At 35.1% G+C, this 18563-nt stretch overlaps 1 protein-coding gene across 1 annotated transcript in view; it reads left to right on the top strand.

The window, feature by feature from the left end:
• Positions 1 to 14554, top strand: part of PCLO (piccolo presynaptic cytomatrix protein) — a 397938-nt gene extending 383384 nt beyond the window's left edge. Inside the window, exons 23-25 of the mRNA XM_080818063.1 lie at positions 10542 to 10676; positions 11316 to 11461; positions 13633 to 14554. Coding sequence (XP_080674189.1) covers positions 10542 to 10676; positions 11316 to 11461; positions 13633 to 13773 — 422 coding nt within the window. The 3' untranslated portion in view covers positions 13774 to 14554. The remainder of the gene's footprint in view (positions 1 to 10541; positions 10677 to 11315; positions 11462 to 13632) is intronic.
• Positions 14555 to 18563: the final 4009 nt, after the last annotated feature.

Here is an 18563-nt window from a genome sequence, read left to right as displayed (position 1 = left end):
CCTACTTTAGAGGGAAGATTGAGTCAGACATAAGAAATCTCTTTCTTCAGATGTGTGTGGAAATGGTAGTTACCTTGTAGGTTTGCTGAAAAGATGCGAGCTATTTTATAAATTCATTCATTAAGTGTCTAATAGGGACTAGAGGCCTTTTCTGTGGGCTAATAAGACAAGGATGTAAATAAGGCACAGTCCTTGCAATTAAAGACTGTAGAGTGTTACATAAAGTAACACAAGAGTTGTTCAATAAATCAAATACGTTGTTGCAGCCATTCAAATTAATGTAACTTCCTACATGTAATAAGAAGTTTAGTTCATAAATTAAGGCTTTGGATAGGAAATTAGTAAGCATTTATTGCCTTTCTTGACTGTTCCTTGTCTTTCCAAGATAACTTCCCCATAAATCTTGAGTCCCCTCAATCCCCAGGTCCCTCCCTCCCCATGTGTGCTCACAAACGTGTACAAAATTTTGGCACACAATCACTATCACTTAATGGATTATGACCATTTTGGCAATAATCTTGGACTGTCTTGCTGGAAACATATAATCTAGCTATGTGATTTTTGGCAAATTAGTCTACCTAAAATTTAGTCTCCTTTCTTGAAAGTGAAGTTAGTAATATTTCTATTTCACATGCTTGAGGAAAAATGAGATATTATGACGGAAGTTTGCATTATATAATTGGTATTCATCATTCAGAATGTTCTAATATTGTTCTCTTGATTACGGATTAGTGTATACTTAAACCGTGAGTAGAAAATGGTATTTCTGGAGATATGTTTGGTTTGAAGAACCATCTTTTCTTGAAAACCAAGTCCTTTGAATTTTACTGTAAAAAAATTTACGTATTTACATCTGATCACAAAGTGTTTTACAAATCCTGTCTCAGAAATTCTCTAATTCCTTAGTATAGTATGTGTTAGTAGAAAGTTCTAGATCTAAGCGTTTATAGTCATCTGTGAGATAGAGGTGGAAAATTGTCAGGCTACCAGTGGAGCCAGCTACATGGTGTCATTTTCATTGTCTGAGCAAGATGATGAGTTGATCAACTTCATGAGATCTTACAGTGAAGGTAATAGGAATTGAGTTTAATACACTATAAAATTAAATAAATTAGTCCCATTTTTGCTTCCCTCTTTCAAACGTTAAATTACCAGGATAAATCTTCAAAACCTGTGGTTTTTCACCCCTTCTATTTAATGCTACATATAATGAGGTAAGAGGTAAGAACCTTTGCTCAGAAGACATGTTTCTGAGAATTCAACTTAAAACCTATCAATGGCTTGAGAAACAACGATTTGCCAGGAAAGAACATTCAATGCAAATAAGGTTACCCGACATAGCGAAAGATCTAATAGCTTTCCCTGCTACTTCAAGACATGGGGTAAAGAAAAGAGAAGTGCCAGTTACAGATAATTATTGAGTACTAAGTCACAAATTATCAAGTACCGCCTCAAATTTTTGGAAGAGAGAGATATAATTTCAACATGGAAGGTAAAATTATTATGGACTGTAGGGTGGGGTTAATATACATGGTTGGAAATGACAGAGAAAGGATGGTGAGTAGAACAAATTATACTGAGCTTCCTTCCTCTCTCTAACAAGCTCAACAAAGTGAAAAAAGGACTCTCTTTTTTAGAAATTTCTATTTTGAAAGTATTGACTCATATGAATATCTTGAGATATTTTGTTTTGTTACTTTACTCTCAATAAATTGAGCAATTGACCAAAGGGTATAGATTTTCTTGTGAAGTGTAAACTGTCTGTTTCTTCTACAAGTGATCCTTCATTGTATCATTGCTGTGACAGAAGAAGAATAAATGCTCATTGAGTAACTAGCATTTCAGGCACTGTGCTAACAATATATAGATATAGATAGATATTGGGATTATATATATATATAACAATGTATTTATTAAGCTGGCATTTTAAAAATTCATTGTTTAGACTTGAAACTGAGAATAGAAACAATTGAAAGGAAGGAAAGTACAACTATACATGAGGGAAAATACATCACTATTTTGGCTGTTAACAGGTGTTAGGACATTAATAAGACTTTCTGTAATGGCTTGGTTTAGAAGTCCTGAGTAAACAGAAAATATTATTTAGAATAAAAGATATTTAGTAAAGGGCCAGGACTAAATCATATTTAGATAATATCAGAAAATGTTCACAAATTTATTATCCTATAAAGCTGAGATATTATAAATAGTTCATAAATGATCTTATATGCCATCACCTTACAATATGAGGAAGTACAACACAGAGTTATTTAATGACCAGCATGCCATCCAGATTTCCTGGTTTTGAACTCCACGTTAATTCCACTTTAGACTTTGCTTAGATTCGGAATGGAGTGATAGGAGCTAAGTAACAAATTTCGAGGTGACAGCCTCTCAGGGCTAAATATACATCCTACCTAACAGCAATTCAGACTTCACTAGCCAGTGCCTGTGACCTGAGGCATTGGTACATAGTGTTTATTAATGGAAATTTGTAAGGAAACCGAAGTGTCGATGAGAATTTTATTCATTCTATGCTTTTTTTTTTTCCTTACACAAACTTTCCTTTTACAAAGTGCCCTTTTTCCTTTTTTTCTTTTTTACATTTTATTCACTTTCAGTCAATTAAAAAATGCTTCTAAAGAAACTTTTTGCCTAACATGGTCTTGCATTGGCAAAAGCTGCCCAGATTGCAATAGATTTCTTAGAATTCTGAGAAAGAGTAAACCTCAATTTACACTATTGTGCCCTTTAGTATTTCAGATACCGATAATGTTAAAAAAAAGATTTTGTCAATCCATAGTCACTTTTTGAAATAATTTTGTATGTCCAAATGGTCCATAGGATCTCATACAATTATGAATATTTCAGGATTTAGTTGTTGCCGTTTTGTGGTTTAATGTAAACAACCCACGTAATTGATATAATGTATACATGTGGACAATAACTTCTAGCTATAGTTTTATTTTTTTAAAGATTTTATTTATTTTAAAAAAGATTTTATTTATTTATTTGACAGACAGAGAGAGATCACAAGTAGGCAGAGAGGCAGGCAGAGAGAGAGGGGGAAGCAGGCTCACTGCTGAGCAGAGAGCCCCATGCGGGGCTTGATCCCAGGACCCTGAGATCATGATCTGAGCCGAAGGCAGAGGCTTTAACCCACTGAGTCACCCAGGTGGCCCCTAGCTGTGGTTTTAATAACCCAGAGTATGGGGTGCCTGGCTGGTTCAGTTGATAGAGCACGTGACTCTTGATCTCAGAGTCCTGAGTTCAAGCCCCGTGTTGGATGTGGGGCATTTCTGTTCTCCAAAAACCAAAACATTATTTTATTCATACATGTTTATTTATATATTTATTTAGAAGTATAGTTAACATAGTGTTATGTTAGTTTTGGGTGTACACTGCAATGATTCAACAATTCTACACATTACTCAGTTCTCATCACAGTAAGTATAAAAACTGTATAAGAAAATAAAACATTTTCTTGAGAGCATAGAGAGTATAGAGCGCTGGCATTAAAATCAGAAGATGTAGATTAAAGTCCTGCCTGAAACCCTTAGCCATTTGGCGAGTTACTTAAAACACCTAAGCCACTGTGTTCATACCTATAAAATGGGGGTTATAGTGACCTAATTTCTTGTTGTGAAAGAATTACTGTGTTCTGTTAATGGTCATGTTTTCTTAAAACGCTCTTCTCTAAAAATATAAATCAGATGGAGGTATAGAGAGAGCATGTGTATAAATGACTTACACATGTTTTTCAGAGATAATGTGTGTGTGTATATATATATACACACACACTTTTTTTTCTGAGGAAAAAAGTGAGAAGAGCACTGCATATCTTAATGGAGAATAAAGCACAGAGAGTGTGAAAGAAGAAAGCTGTGCAAGATAAAAATAAGTCAATTTGACAGCTATACTTTGTTGGAGCACTTCTGCTAAAGAGATAGAAGGACACAAACAATTTTAATAGAATTCAATTATTCATGGTCTTTGTCAAAAAATGATTATACTTTTTTTTAATTTAATGAAGGAGATAGGTCATGGTAAAAACAATGGAATAGTTAATTTCAATAAATATTTTACCCTATTCATTTATAAAGGATCTCCCTAAGTCTAAGAAGCAGAATTGAAAATATTAGGAAATTGAGCAATTATGATTTTCAGTACCGTATTTCAATTTTAAATTTCATTAACTCTCTGCTTAAAGGAAATCAGCACACTTCCACTTTCCTCCACATTCCTCTTTGATTTCATCTTTAAGTTTTTTCCTTCTCTCTTCCTCCTTCCTCCTTCCCTTCTCCCTCCATCTAACCTCCCTCCCTCCCTTCCTTCCTTTCTTTTTCTCATTAGTATAACCTCTATTTCCTCTGCCACTGGCTTTAAAATATTATTGAAAAGCTACTTTTTTTTGTCTGTCAATGTACTCATTCAGGGGACTTCTTCCCCCGGTCCCTTTAAAAATGTTTTCTATATTTTTGAAGTAGCTTAAATGGGGATATATCAGTGTATCACCTAATCAATATTTCCAGGAATACAGGATACTCTTTTGATCCACAGGTTTCCTCTTCTGTTACTTCAGAGAAATACCTTTATATTTTAAGTGGATGTGATTTTCTAGTCTCTCGAATTTCCTTTTTCTGAGTCATCAATTATATTGCCTCATATTTCTCAGTTCCACGTATCTATCACTGTTTTCCTTTCTATAGTATCCTCAGCCTTTCTGCTCTCTGTGAATAGTATTGATTTCTATCTTATTCAATTTTTTTCCATGGTGTTCCTAATTCACTAAAAGTCTTAAAATACAAATACAAATACAAATATTTGTATTTTAGCACTGTAACCCCATTGTTTGTCATCTCATTTTTGAACTCTGCTCCCAACATTCCTTCATCCCTTCCTCTTCTATTTTTCCCCTTCTTTCTAGTCTCAAAGCGTGATTATGCATCCTATTGTTGGACAAATGTCTTCTCCAGAGTAAGACTGATTATTGATCTGGAGCTGCTGCCCCCTTGTGGCGACAGTGCACGGGAGGTTTCTGTCGCCCTCCGGCGGCCGCTCCAGGTGACAAAGGCATTTTGAACGTGTGAAAGGGCAGACACGATGGACAGCGATGACTCACAATTAACGTGATCTCAGCGGGCATGTCCATTCCTTCCTTTAATAGAAACATTAAAGAGCAAGCTGGAACAGGCTTCCAACAGGAGAAAATTATCAGGAACTTCACAAGTACCATACTGTGAAGAGCGTGAATTTAACCTTCCAAGAAAGAAGCAGGCAATGTGATGATTTGAGCACTGTAATTAGCAAGCTTAATTCTACCTTTTTTCCCATAGGAGACGGTGGAAAACAACAACAAATACCACATCCTTAGCATGTGGGGTTTTAAGGGCTGTCAAAGAGGAATATGACCTATAAAAGTGAATTTCTCCCAGGAAAAAGATCCGTCCTGCTGTTTTTACTCCTGCATGCGCATTACTCTCCTCAGTTCTATCCACAACTTCTATTGGCTCAGAATAGTGGGAGTGAATTTTCCGTGGCCGGTATAGTTAGAATCCTCTTTTTCCCCCTCCATCCCAGGTGTGGGTTTGAGAGATGGTGTTCTTTCCACTTCTGTATGGCTTTGGAGGAAAGACAGAGTGCTGATTCACATACAAATTCGCTGGCCTGGTTGATGAGATTTTGCTCTACCTTTTGAAATTTGATTAAATGTAGTTTTTTAATGCTGTCATTCACTCCACCAAGCCAAGATACGTCTTATTCTCAGGAAAAGATAGTCTCTGCTTTGAGTTTTTCACTTACTTCATCTTAGAGCTCCAGGAATTGGGGAGCCTAGGATGTTTTTCCTGATTCTACTGAAACTCTCAGATCTTCTGAGCAATGAGGCAGGGTTGCCAATCTTAAAGTTGAGATTTTCCTCTCAACATTACTTTAACTCTCATAGACTCTGACACGGAGTTATTTTCATTGTCATTATTTTTCAGAACTCCTGTCTTTTCTCATTGTATTTTTGCCATTCACCCAAGAATTATTCAATTGAAAGCTTTTTGTGTGTGATCAATGTTTGTAATACCTTCATTTTATAGAACTTACTGCTATCTCCTTTGTAACTCAGTATGTGATCAATTTTGGGAATGTTCCATATATAATTGAGAAAAAAATGTATATTCTCTATTATCAGGGTGTGGTATTTAATAAATATACATGAGATCTGCTTTATTGACTATAATGTCTCAATATTCTATGTCTTTGCTTCTTTTGGTCTACGTGGCCTGTCTTGTGCTATAAGTATTGTATAGAAGTCTTTTACTATTATTCTCACTCATCTCCTTACAACTTTTATATGTCATGTTGTAGTTTCGGTCTTATTTAAGTGGTACATACATCTCATAATTGTTGTATCTTCATTAGGAATTATTTATCCTTGGCTTGATCAAATGCCCTTTTTTGTCTTATTAACTGAATTGTGCCCTAAATTAAATGGTCTGATAATAACAGTTCAACCCTTACTCTCTTATCATTTCCATATACCTGGTATGTTTTTGGTTGATGTATTTTTCACTATTTGAACCAAAACGAAATCTTATCATAGAGTTAAGTTGCTTTACAAGCCAGTCTGAAAGTCTTTTTAACAATAGGCTAGCCAAACCTAATCATGTTTATGGATATGATCGATACGTTTGATAGCAACTCTGTGTTTTGTTTTATAATTATTGTGTGTATTTATTATATTTCTTTTTCCATTTGGTGTCTTTAATTTGAAAAAAAATCCATAATTAAGATGTATATCTTTGTTTTAATTATTTCCTTTTTACTTGTATATATATTTATATATACCATTTATAATTCTTGTTCTTACTTCACCATTTACTATCTGGTTTGCCAGTTTTAAGTTGCATCCTTTGTTACGTACCTGTTACCTATACAAAAATCAATAATCTCACTCTACTTTCCCCTTTCTCTCCCTTCTGCATCCATCTATTTTTAGTTTTATTCTTAATACTGTCAGAATACGTAACAAATTCTGTTCTCCCACCCGCCTGTGTCCTCACTCCTGCTTTAGCCTTAGCTCTACAGTTAAATATGTTGAATACTCACCATCAGTCCTTGTGCTGAAGTTTCTCTAGTTATCTCTTTGGCTTAATGAAATGCATCCCTGGTGTATTTCTCAGAGAATCAATTTTTGTATAGAATTCCTGAGTTCTTCTACGCTTAAAATATAGGCTTAACACTTGAAAGACAGCTGAACTGTATATAAAATCCTTGGCTTGCAACTTATTTTCTTGAGTTTCTTGAGAGAAAAGTTCACATCTAACTGCTGTGAAGTATCTACAACCATTGGTTGCTAAACTATTATGATGTGATTATATCCAGAAGATTTGTGTTTCAGTGTAGGGGATGGTTTCCTGTATTTTTGGACCTTACTTATTGGTATTAATAGCTATTTCTCAACATGTCTGGCTACATCCAGGCATAAAAAGTTAAATTAATTTAATCAAACACTTGATCCAGAAAAGAAATTCATCAAAACAAGTCCCCAAAATGTGACAAAACTCAGTCAAAAGAATTAAATAACCACCATCTAATATATTTACAATTTTGCATATAATGCTTTTGTTACTTTACCTTTCTCTCAAAGATTACTCAGCTGTATTCTACATTTTGTTTATGTGCATACACGAGGTCAAAATTATTTTTTTAAATATACTAAGATATTATTTACCTTTTCACTGTGGTGAACTTAACCTTGATAATGCAAAAGCAATGATGCCGTAAACTGCTGGGGACTTAGCACAAAACAAGACAGTGACACCAACTATATTAACAGTCACTGTATTTATTTATTTTTAACTGCCACTCACTCACAAGGAAAATGTCAGCTTCATTTAAGACCGTCCTTGGGGCGCCTGGGTGGCTCAGTGGGTTAAAGCCTCTGCCTTTGGCTCAGGTCATGATCCCAGCGTCCTGGGATCGAGCCCCGCCTCGGGCTCTCTGCTCGGTTGGGAGCCTGCTTCCTCCTCCTCTCTCTGCCTGCCTCTCTGCCTACTTGTGATCTCTGTATGTCAAATAAATAAATAAAATCTTTAAAAAAAAATACCATCCTTAATTAGGAAGTTGAAATTACTGTTATTAAACCTAGACCCTCAAGGACATATCTTTCTAATTCTCTGTGAAGAAATATGAAATATACCTAAAGTGCTCTGCTGCCTACCAAATTAAGATAGTTGACTTGAGGAAAACTGTTTGTGTATTTTTTTTTGAGTTGCAAGCTAAAGTAGCCTTTTAATAAGAAATATAATTTTTGCTAAAAAGAAAAACTGATAGACAAATGCTACTTATTCTCAACAGTTAACAAAGTGAGTTTGTCACTTTAAGGAAAACAAGTGATGATAGTTTTCAGTGATAAAATTTGGCTTTTTTAAAAAAGATTTTATTTATTTATTTGACAGAGAGAGATTACAACTAGGCAGAGAGAGAGGGAAGCAGGCTCCCTGATGAGCAGTGAGCCCGATGTGGGACTTGATCCCAGGACTCTTAGATCATGACCTGAGCCGAAGGTAGCGGCTTAACCCACTGAGCCACACAGGTGCCCCTAAAATTCAGCTTTTAAATAAAAACAGAACTTTGGAAAACTTGTATCTGCCTTCTTGAGCTTGGAGGCTTTTCAATATTCAAAGACCTTTTTGATGATATTGGTGGTGATATTAATACATGTACTTAAAATATTTTATGAAATGTATCAACCAGATCTGCTAACTCAGTGAACCAGTATTTTCCAAAATGAGCAATATGTCATCACCAAGTCAGGCATAGTTAAAAGAACCACTCAAAATGCAAGATAAAAAAAAAATGCAGTATAGACTGGTGTATTTTAAAGTAACAGCTCAAAAGTCCATTGATATGATTTCAGATTCCACAAATTAGCACTTGTCAAATTTTAGTTATCTAACATTATCTAAAGAATACATTAAAATACTTCTTCCTTTCTAACTATTTGTATGAGATTGGACTTTCTTCATATATTTCAACTAAAACAACAAATTGAATTGGATTTAATATAGAAACAGGTATGAGAATCTGGCTGTCCTTTATTGAGCAAAACATTAATGAAATTTGAAAAAAATATGAAACAGCTCTTTCCTCACTATATTTTTGTTTTGGAAAATATGGTAATTTTTCATTAAAATATTTATTTATAAGAATATTATTGTCATTTTAGTAGAATCAATAAATATTCTAGAATATCTAATTTTGTATTTTAATTAAGAATATTAAATTTCTAATGTTGATAGCTATAATGCACACAATTGTTCTTTGAGGACCCTCCATTTTTTTAAGAGTGTAAAAGAAGTCTGAAACCAAGATGTCCGAGAATAAGTGATCTATATCCAAACTTAAAAACCTTCAATAGGTTCCTACTGTCCTAATATAAGAACCAAATTCTTAACATGGTACCAATGGTACCAATTAATAATATGTTATAAACACATGAACATACACTTAATTCCTCAGTCCCAATATGTTCCCTCCTGTGAACACACGTTCCCTCTCTGCAGCATGTTCTTAATCTATTTCAACTAGTTAGCTCTTTCTCATCCTTCTGGTTTCAGCTCAAGCAATACTTCTGCAGGCTCTCTTGGAACCATGCTCTTGTATTTCATTACCTTTCTGCTTTTTCTAATTTTACATTTATTGATGAAAACGATCATTAAGTCTTTCTTCCCACAGCTAGGTGGAAAAGCTGTAAAACTGATAAGCATGTGTGTCTTGGCTCACCATTATAATCATTTTTCCTAACAGAGTGCTTATCTGGATAGGATAGAAATAAAATACCTGTTGGCGATTGGAGAAGTGGGTGCATATATGAATTGACAGAGGAAGGGGTGAATCATTAAAGAACATGACTGGGCATGAATATCTTCTTCAGTGGTACAAAGAGCCAAGATAAACTCTTGAAAGAAATACATTGGATTCATTTTAGTCACTCATGGTATTTTCCCTTGTGCAAATTCATTACTATATTCTTGTTGGCTATTTCTTTTATAAAGGAAAAGAAAGGAAGTAGAAAGAACATATAATGACATTCAGTTGTGGTAGCAAATGTTCCTATGCAAGCCTGGTGATGAAAAACTGTTAGCAAATAACTCCTATATTTCACATGACTGATTTTCTATACATTATATTAAAATTATATTATTTTTATGGATATCTGTCTTCTTGTAGTCTCATCTGTTTCCTCTTTTCACCTAATAATCTACAGTTAAATATTACTTATTGACTCAAATTTCTTCCATACCTCCCTGTTTACTAGCCTGTCATTATATTAAGACACTTTGCTGAAAGTGTGTAATTCATCAGTCTCTCCAAGAGATCTTATACCTCTTATGGGCTCAGACTGTATTTTATTCATTTGTGTACCCACAGGATACAGTAAGGTGTTCAGTATTTTATAAACAATAAATGAATGTATGAATGAATGATTGAATTAAACATTTAATAGCTATTTCATATTCCTTACCACTTTTATTAAATTCTTTCAGTCAAAACTCAGGTAATGGGAGAAATCAAGATTGCATTGAAGAAGGAAATGAAGACAGATGGTGAACAACTAATAGTTGAGATTCTCCAGTGCAGAAATATCACCTATAAATTTAAATCTCCCGATCACTTACCAGGTATCTAATTTTATGATAATGAGCTGTGTCATATATCTAGGAATTCTGTAGGAATATTTCCTAAGCAATCTGGAAAATGTAGAGTAAAATTTGGGCTGTACACCAAATATATCTGAAAAATGGAAAATAATAATAAATTTCTAGGGCACCTGGATGGTTCAGTTGGTTAAGCCTTCAGCTCAGGCTCTCCAGGTCCTGGGATAGAGCCCTCTGTCAGGCTCCCTGCTCAGTAGTGAGTCTGCTTCTCTCCCTTTCCCTCTTTCTCTCCCTCTCTCACTCTCGCTCTCGCTCTCCTTCTGTGCTTCCCCGCTGCTTCTTCCTTCTGTCTCTCAAATAAATAAACAAAATCTTAAAAAAAAAAAAATTCTCTTCTACAAAACAAGTTGATATTTTACTACTTTTTTGGCTAAATTTCTCAACACATAAACTTAAAGTAATGTATTTACCATGCTACAGGAAAATTGAATTGCTAAGAAAATTGGTGTATCTTTTAATCACTTTATGTTGTCTGAAACAAATCAAGCACAATCTGCTGGCTTTGTGTAAAATATAGGAGAACTCCCAGTGTACAATTGTAATTCTTTCAATAGAAAATTGTATGAGTCATGGACACTTCACAAGCTGAATTCTTATTTTCAGATTTATATGTAAAAATATATGTGATGAACATCTCTACCCAGAAAAAGGTGATCAAGAAAAAAACGAGAGTGTGCCGACATGATAGAGAGCCTTCGTTCAATGAAACTTTTAGATTCAGCCTCAGTCCTGCTGGACATTCTCTTCAGGTAACTCTATATTATACTGCCACTCTTTTAAAACTTTTATTCGTACAGGATTTGTTTTCCATTCAGTTACTTAACATGGGTTTACCAATCATACAGTCTGTGATATTTTACAAGTTAATGACTTCTTAGAGGTGTCTTTCCAGGGGCCCTTTAGAATTCTACAGCTCACTCACCCATCCAGTTAGCTACCAAGTCTTCTCTATGCTGACCCCAGTTTATTTTATACAGATTTATTTCCATGCTCACTGCCACTAATCCTCTTCGAGTCCTCATCTCTGTTACTCAGATCATTTCAGCAGTATACCCGCCCTCCTTGCCATCCATGTCTTGCCCTCTTAATTCATTCCATCACACTGCTGGCAGAGGTATCTTTTAAAAACACTGGCTAGGAAGGTGTGGGGGATGGATGAAATAGGTGAAGGGAGTGGGAGTATACTGATCGTGATGGGCACTGAGCAAGGTATAGAACTGCTGACTCATGATGTTGTACCCCTGAAACTAATATAACACTGCATGTGAAGTATACTTGAATTAAAAGTCGGTAGGCAGATAGATAGATAGATAACAACACTGGGCAGCACATCCCATTAAAACCCTTCAGTGACTCACCAATACCTTGCCTCATTCATACTCCTCTAAGGTGAGCTCTAATTGTACTGATTTAATCTCATCTCCTTGTCTACTTCCCAACACACTCTATGCTCCAGCCACACCACAATCTTGGCAAATCAGGTTAAGCCTCCAATGTTTTGCTCCTATTTTTCTTCCCCTTCAGTGTTCTTCTCCATCTCTCCCCACTCATCCCACTGGCCCACAATCTTTCAATGTAAACTCAGCACTTTACTGAGGACCCCAGGTGCAGTTCATCACACCTTATTCACATGACATTTTGCTTAACCTATTGGGCTGTCAAGCCTGATCTATACTGCACAGTCATTTATATACTTAGCTGTCACTGCTTCCACACCTTCCTCTTCTCTAGGGCAAGGCCTGGCTTCTATTGCTCTTTGTTCTACAGCCCCATACAAGGCTGGTACATAGTGTGTGTCTTCAGTAGACATAAGGACAAGGAATGAAAGAGGGAAAAGGAGGCAGGAGGAAAGAGATGAAAAAATAGAAGGAGAAGAAGACTGTGATATTGACACTTAAGGGCTTACACTAAAGACAAATATAAGAAATATTACCAAGCTAAAACTGTGTTGAGAGCACTTGCAAACATTAAAGTGGAAAGAAATAATAATAATAATAATAATAATAATAAAAGTAAAGGATGCCTTGCAGTCTGCATGAACAACTGTGTCATCCACAGAGATTAAGTAGTTGGAGAGGGGACCTCGAGGGAGAAAGATCACACATTTGTTTGAAGTGTGATACATTTGATGAGAAATCAGGATCCAAGTAAAAACCTACCTTGTCATCTGAAATCCCAAAACCAGAGGCCAGAAGAGATAGTCATAACTAGAAATGCAGATTTTGAAGTCAGAAACATAAAAGTAAGGTTGTAACCAAGAATGAAGATGAATTCTCTAAAGGAGATTCTGAAAACAGAGAGAACAAGAGAGAATTGTCAAGGATTCGTGGTTAGCACCACTAATGCTTTTCCACCTTCCTTTCAACTCCTCTTTAAGAGAAAAAAAAATGTCTTGAATCTGAGACTCTATGGCAGTTCAGCTAACGTTAAGTTCTACATACGACAAATCATCTTGGAAGAGCATTCCATAGTAAAATCACCAGTAAATTAATGTTAAATAAAATTAATGTTGTATTTTATCTGCCTCGTGAGCTCTTATTTATTCAGCACACAAATAATTTTGTATTTGAGTTAATGTTTCATAAACTAGCAGAAAATGTCCCTAGCAGAATTCTTTTGAGAAACTTTCCTAATTTCCAAATTCATGTAAGCATAAATGTAGTCAGAATTAGCTGCTAATGCATGTTATCTAAAATTCTCATCTCCTCCAGGTTGTGTCTTTTCCTTTGGGAAAGGCTGGTGTGATTAATTAATATTCTGCACATCTTTTGAGGACATCTTGAGGATTAGTTCTCTTACACATAGAGCTGCTACTTCCCCTCACCCTTTCTTGTTTGTGTTATGTCTTTGATGATCAAATGTCCTTTAAAAAGACTGAAAAATATATGCAAGTATATATAATTTTGGCTATTTTTTCTAGATTTTACTTTTCTCTAATGGAGGGAAGTTTATGAAAAAGACCTTGATTGGCGAAGCCTGTATCTGGCTTGACAAAGTGGATCTCAGAAAAAGAATAGTCAACTGGCACAAACTTTTGGTCAGTCCTACTCAAACCCATTGAAGAAATGTGTCTGCTCAGGGTATAGAAACTGCTCTAAATAATTTCAAATCAAGACTAGAGTTGGATACGATTCTACAATGTTTTTAGGGCTAAACGTGAGAGGAGGAGCCACAGGCAAACACATACTTAAAGCTTTGTGAATGTTTTGTTGTGGAACACAGAAAGAAAACTAAAAAAGTTCATATATTGGAGACCCCCCCAAAAAGAGCTTTGAGTCCTTGGATTGCTTCAAGAAAAAGAGAAAAGAGTGAGAGCTATTTTGATTACTTAAGGCACAAATCTTTGAGCAGAGTTGAACTATAGCTACGGGCAGCTGCTCGAATATTACTATGGTTCCTGATGCAAGACAAAGTTCATCATTTATGCAAAAGAACCTTGGTGGACGGAAAAGAACTGATGTAACAAATCTCAGTTTTCAGGAGTCTAAAGATCTTGCTTCATCTTATTTTCTCAGATGACTTACTGTTTTTAGATTCTGACATAGGATACAACTACAGTATGCATTCAAGACTAGAAGGGAGGTGGTTGTGTTCAGAGGGAAAGGGTACTGGAGATGGAGAAATTATGGCTTTTAGATTTTCTCTCTGTCTAAATGTTACAAGCGGGAACAATACCAACCTTGGAATTCATGTCGTAAAAGCACATTTGTATAATTCGAAATGATGTAGAGGGAAGATAATACTAAGTGGAAATGGAATTACATTTATCTAGAAATAAGGCCATGATTGGCTTGCACTGAATGCTGCCCCACAAAAATATTGGAACCTTGGTTGAAGACATCAAAATAAAAAGACCATTAAGCCAGTACATTTTCAATGTACATACCAAAGAACATAGATTAAAATGGTATGTTCCAGGAAGCCTGAAAAGTTTTTCTTTGTGGAATTGCAAGTAAGTGTTATTCCACATATTTCCTTTGAAATCGAAAGAGAAAATTCTTCCTCTGGCAAACAAATCATATTAATCTGTGACATGGATTAATTAACGTGGTGTCATTTCCTGCTCTTCCATGATGCTTTTTTTGTCCTTAGCACACTGATTGTAAGATGAAAACCCTGACACCAAACTCAAGTTCTTCCTAGTGCTCCATTTTTCTCCATTAGTGACTGTATCATGGTGATCAAGTTCATCAATATTGGGAAAATAAGTGAAAGCCAACATTTTATTGAGATTAAAATATAACTTGAGCTATTTTACTAGTATGGAATAAAGGGACCAATGTCCAGGTCATTAAAACGCAGCATCCTCTTCTACATCAACCGATTGCATAGACAAAGGAAGTAGATTGGAGTTGTAGGAAATGCACTCGGCAGGGATGAAAAGCCCGGCTTCTGCCTTGGTCCTGCCACTGACTGTATCACCTTGCACATGTCACTTAAAGTCACTTTCCCCCAGTTTCTTATTTGTAGGATAAAAATAATTACCTATTCCTGGCCTTCCTAATGGGATGTTGGGATGAACAAACCAAGTGAACTGTAAGGAAAAAAAGAAAGCACATTTTCAGATATAGTTTTATACATAAAGTGAGGAATAATTCTTATGCAGCCCTTTATTTCATCAAATTCATATGCAAAAACATCCTCCCTACCGATGGTAAGCCTTGACTTGGATAAAAGAAGTGTATTCAGTCCAAAAGTAATGGTTTTTCTTTAAAATACAAACTTGAATTGAACCTGAGAAAAGGTGAAGAATTAAATCAAAATGATTTGCAAATTGGGTTATTATCAATGAAAGGAATCATACCAATCTTACACTATTCCCATATCCCACCTTAAAATAAATTGCTTCTCAGAGCATTCTGAGTTTGAAAGCTGCTTCTTCATTCAAAGGTGAGGCTTTAGTGGATTTCAAGAAATCATCTCCAAGTACGTAGGTTGGATATGGAATTTTCTCACTTTTAAAGAAAAACATGCTTTAAATTTGAGAGGAATTGATTAAATGTGAAACATTGAAAATAAAACAATTTCTAATAAGTTCCAGGCTATATATCTTTATTACATTCTTGAAGAAATACAAATTCACTCTTCCCCAATCCAAGGAAGATAACAGTCCCTTTTCCTCCCTCTATTTTTTTTTTTTTTAACCTGTCCTCCCTGATAATGCAGTGTCATTTACCATTGATACAGCTCTCAAACAAGCATGCAGGGAAGGGATCGCTGAAGACTTGATACTGCTAGGAATTTATTTTTAGAGACAACTGGATCTGCTGATGGTTGCTATGGATATTTCCAGCAGAAGTGAGTACTTTAGGGAGCTTGTAATATCACTCATCATTGGGGAAGGGAAGGATTCAGGAAGATCTCTTTCTGACATAAAAAGTTCTGCTATTCACCCTTCAAAGGAAACCCTGGCTCACCATAGACCCTCTTCTGCAGCGATGCACATCCAGAGGTATGCATGAGAGGTATGACCAGTAGGTTTGACTTCATTCTAGTTGCAGTTTCTTTTACAGTAACACAAATGAGGTGCCACCAAAACACAGATCATCCCTTGGTAGCTATTTGACCTGAAAGGATAGGAGTCTCTTCATTCTAGGTGCCCCTTTGTTCCGAGGAGCCAGTGATGGGGCCAGGTCAATCAAGAGAGCTAATGACAGGGCTTCATTTTTGTGCACCAGCATCCCCCTTCAGAGAGCATAAGATCCTGCCACAGTGTGCCAAGTTTGCAGCTGACCAAAATCCTAAGTTGTACGGGAATTATTCTATGCAACACTGATCCTCGAACAAATGCATTTCTTCTGGATGATGTCGATTACCCTTCTTACAACAAAGCTGTTTCTTTTTTAATTGCCAATAGGGCTCTTGGTGTTTTTTACTTTTTTGTATATATCACAGCACATAATTTTCCACTTTTTCATTTCTTTTATTTTTTTGGAATCAGTTTTTTTCTTAATCCTACCAATGACAAAGTTTGTAATCTCTAAATAATATGTGATCAGTCCAATTCCAACACCTATATCTCAAAAAGCATCTTAATTTCTCCCCACGACTTCATTGAGTCATCAGAAACTGGAGTTGTTTCTTGGTTCAAAACGTGGTCCTAAAGAAACTTCTGGCTGTAGAAGCAAAAGCACAGAGTGAATTTTTACAAAAGACAGGGATTTGTAGAATGGTCATTACAGACATAGGTAATGGTATAAACGAGAAGTTGGTGTTTCCCCCTGTTTTTACTTAAGGTTAAGAAGATTTTTGGTGACTCTGAACTCTTTCTTTACCATTTCTGTTGAAAAGAACAGTATCCAAGACTAAGGAGCAGTGATTGTCTTTGTTCCTTAATGTGCCCCTGTTGTAACTAATCATACAAATAAATGCATAATTTCAGCATATCAGTGGAATTAGTTTTGTGGATCACACACATTTAAATAGTCATATTGTGGGACTATTATAGCTGGTAACCAGCTGATATTGATACTTACTAGGAATGGTTGTGATGGTAGTGGTGATAGTGGTAGTGACAATAGGTCGGTGGTCATGTGAAGTAAAATAAAATTCTAAACTATATTGTGCCCAATTTATTAGAAATTATTTGATTGATGTTTCATTTCATTAAGATATCATAAAGATGTTTATAGTATTTTTTTACTTTATTATTTAAATCATAACTAACGATATTTTTAAAAGCTTATTTTCATTGCTATAATGTCTAATATTCCAAAAGCAGCGAATTACAGCTATATATATATGTTTATAACTCTCCATGTGACAGAGTGAGTTTCCGTCTTTTTGAGCTTGACATGGAAGTGAAAGAAAGCTCGACGAATCATTATGAGCTGTCTCTTTAATAATTACTTGCCTTTGATGTAATACAAAAATGAATGAGTGAAACAGATATTCTCATTGAATATGACACATTGATGTTTTCTGTATGTTCCATGTTGTTGTCATTATTAAAGGTACCCATTAAGTCAAAATCATTTAATCAAATGATTCCTTACCTGATATGTAGATCGAGAGCATTTTCTTAAGTGGTTACCCTGTACATAACTATACATTTGGTAAAATAGACAAAGTTGAAATATTAATTTCATTTGGCATTCAGCATGTGAATATGATTATCGTTTGATTGTGTCTGTATATTTGTTGGTGATGTGCTCAGGTGCTCCCACTACTGATTAATGTGTGTGCTAATATCCTAACAAAAACACATCTGATATTAATGGAAAAAAAAAAAACACCTTGTCTGAAAAAATAAAAATCTAATAAAATTGATTTCAAAATAAAAAATAAAGTACTTGGAAATATGTCTTGTTTCTAACTACATGTTGCATGCCGTGTTGGTGATTTGCTAATGTGTTCTTTTCTGTTCTACCCAAATCTCTCTGGAAAAGCTAACAAACAAATACAAAGTCTTGGGCTAAAGGTTGTAGAAATTGAATTGAAATACATGAGAATTGTATTAAAAATGCTTGTAAATCTGTCTTGAGTTTTACTCTATGTAAAAATATGTCTTGGTTTTGTGATTATATACAAGATGTATCTTGATAGCTTACGCAGACTGTGCTGTATAAAAAGGCTGTTGCCTCAGCCTTCCTAATAAATATTGAAAATGTCAACTTTGACTTCTTGTGTTTACCCACTTGATAAATTGATACTTTATTATAGAAATTGAACTTTTCATAACATCTTCTCTGAAAACTGTATCACAAATACATTTATTCACCCAGTTTAAAAAATCAATTTTAAACACAGCACAGAAAACAGAATTAATAAATGTATAGCTTAATAAATTATTATATGTCAGACACTCTTATCACCACCACCCAGGTCAAGAAATTAAACTTTGCCAGTCAT

The sequence above is a fragment of the Martes martes genome, assembly GCF_963455335.1.
Source record: "Martes martes genome assembly, chromosome: 11".
In the NCBI taxonomy this organism is placed as follows: Eukaryota; Metazoa; Chordata; class Mammalia; order Carnivora; family Mustelidae; genus Martes; species Martes martes.
This window is presented reverse-complemented; position numbering and strand designations above follow the sequence as displayed.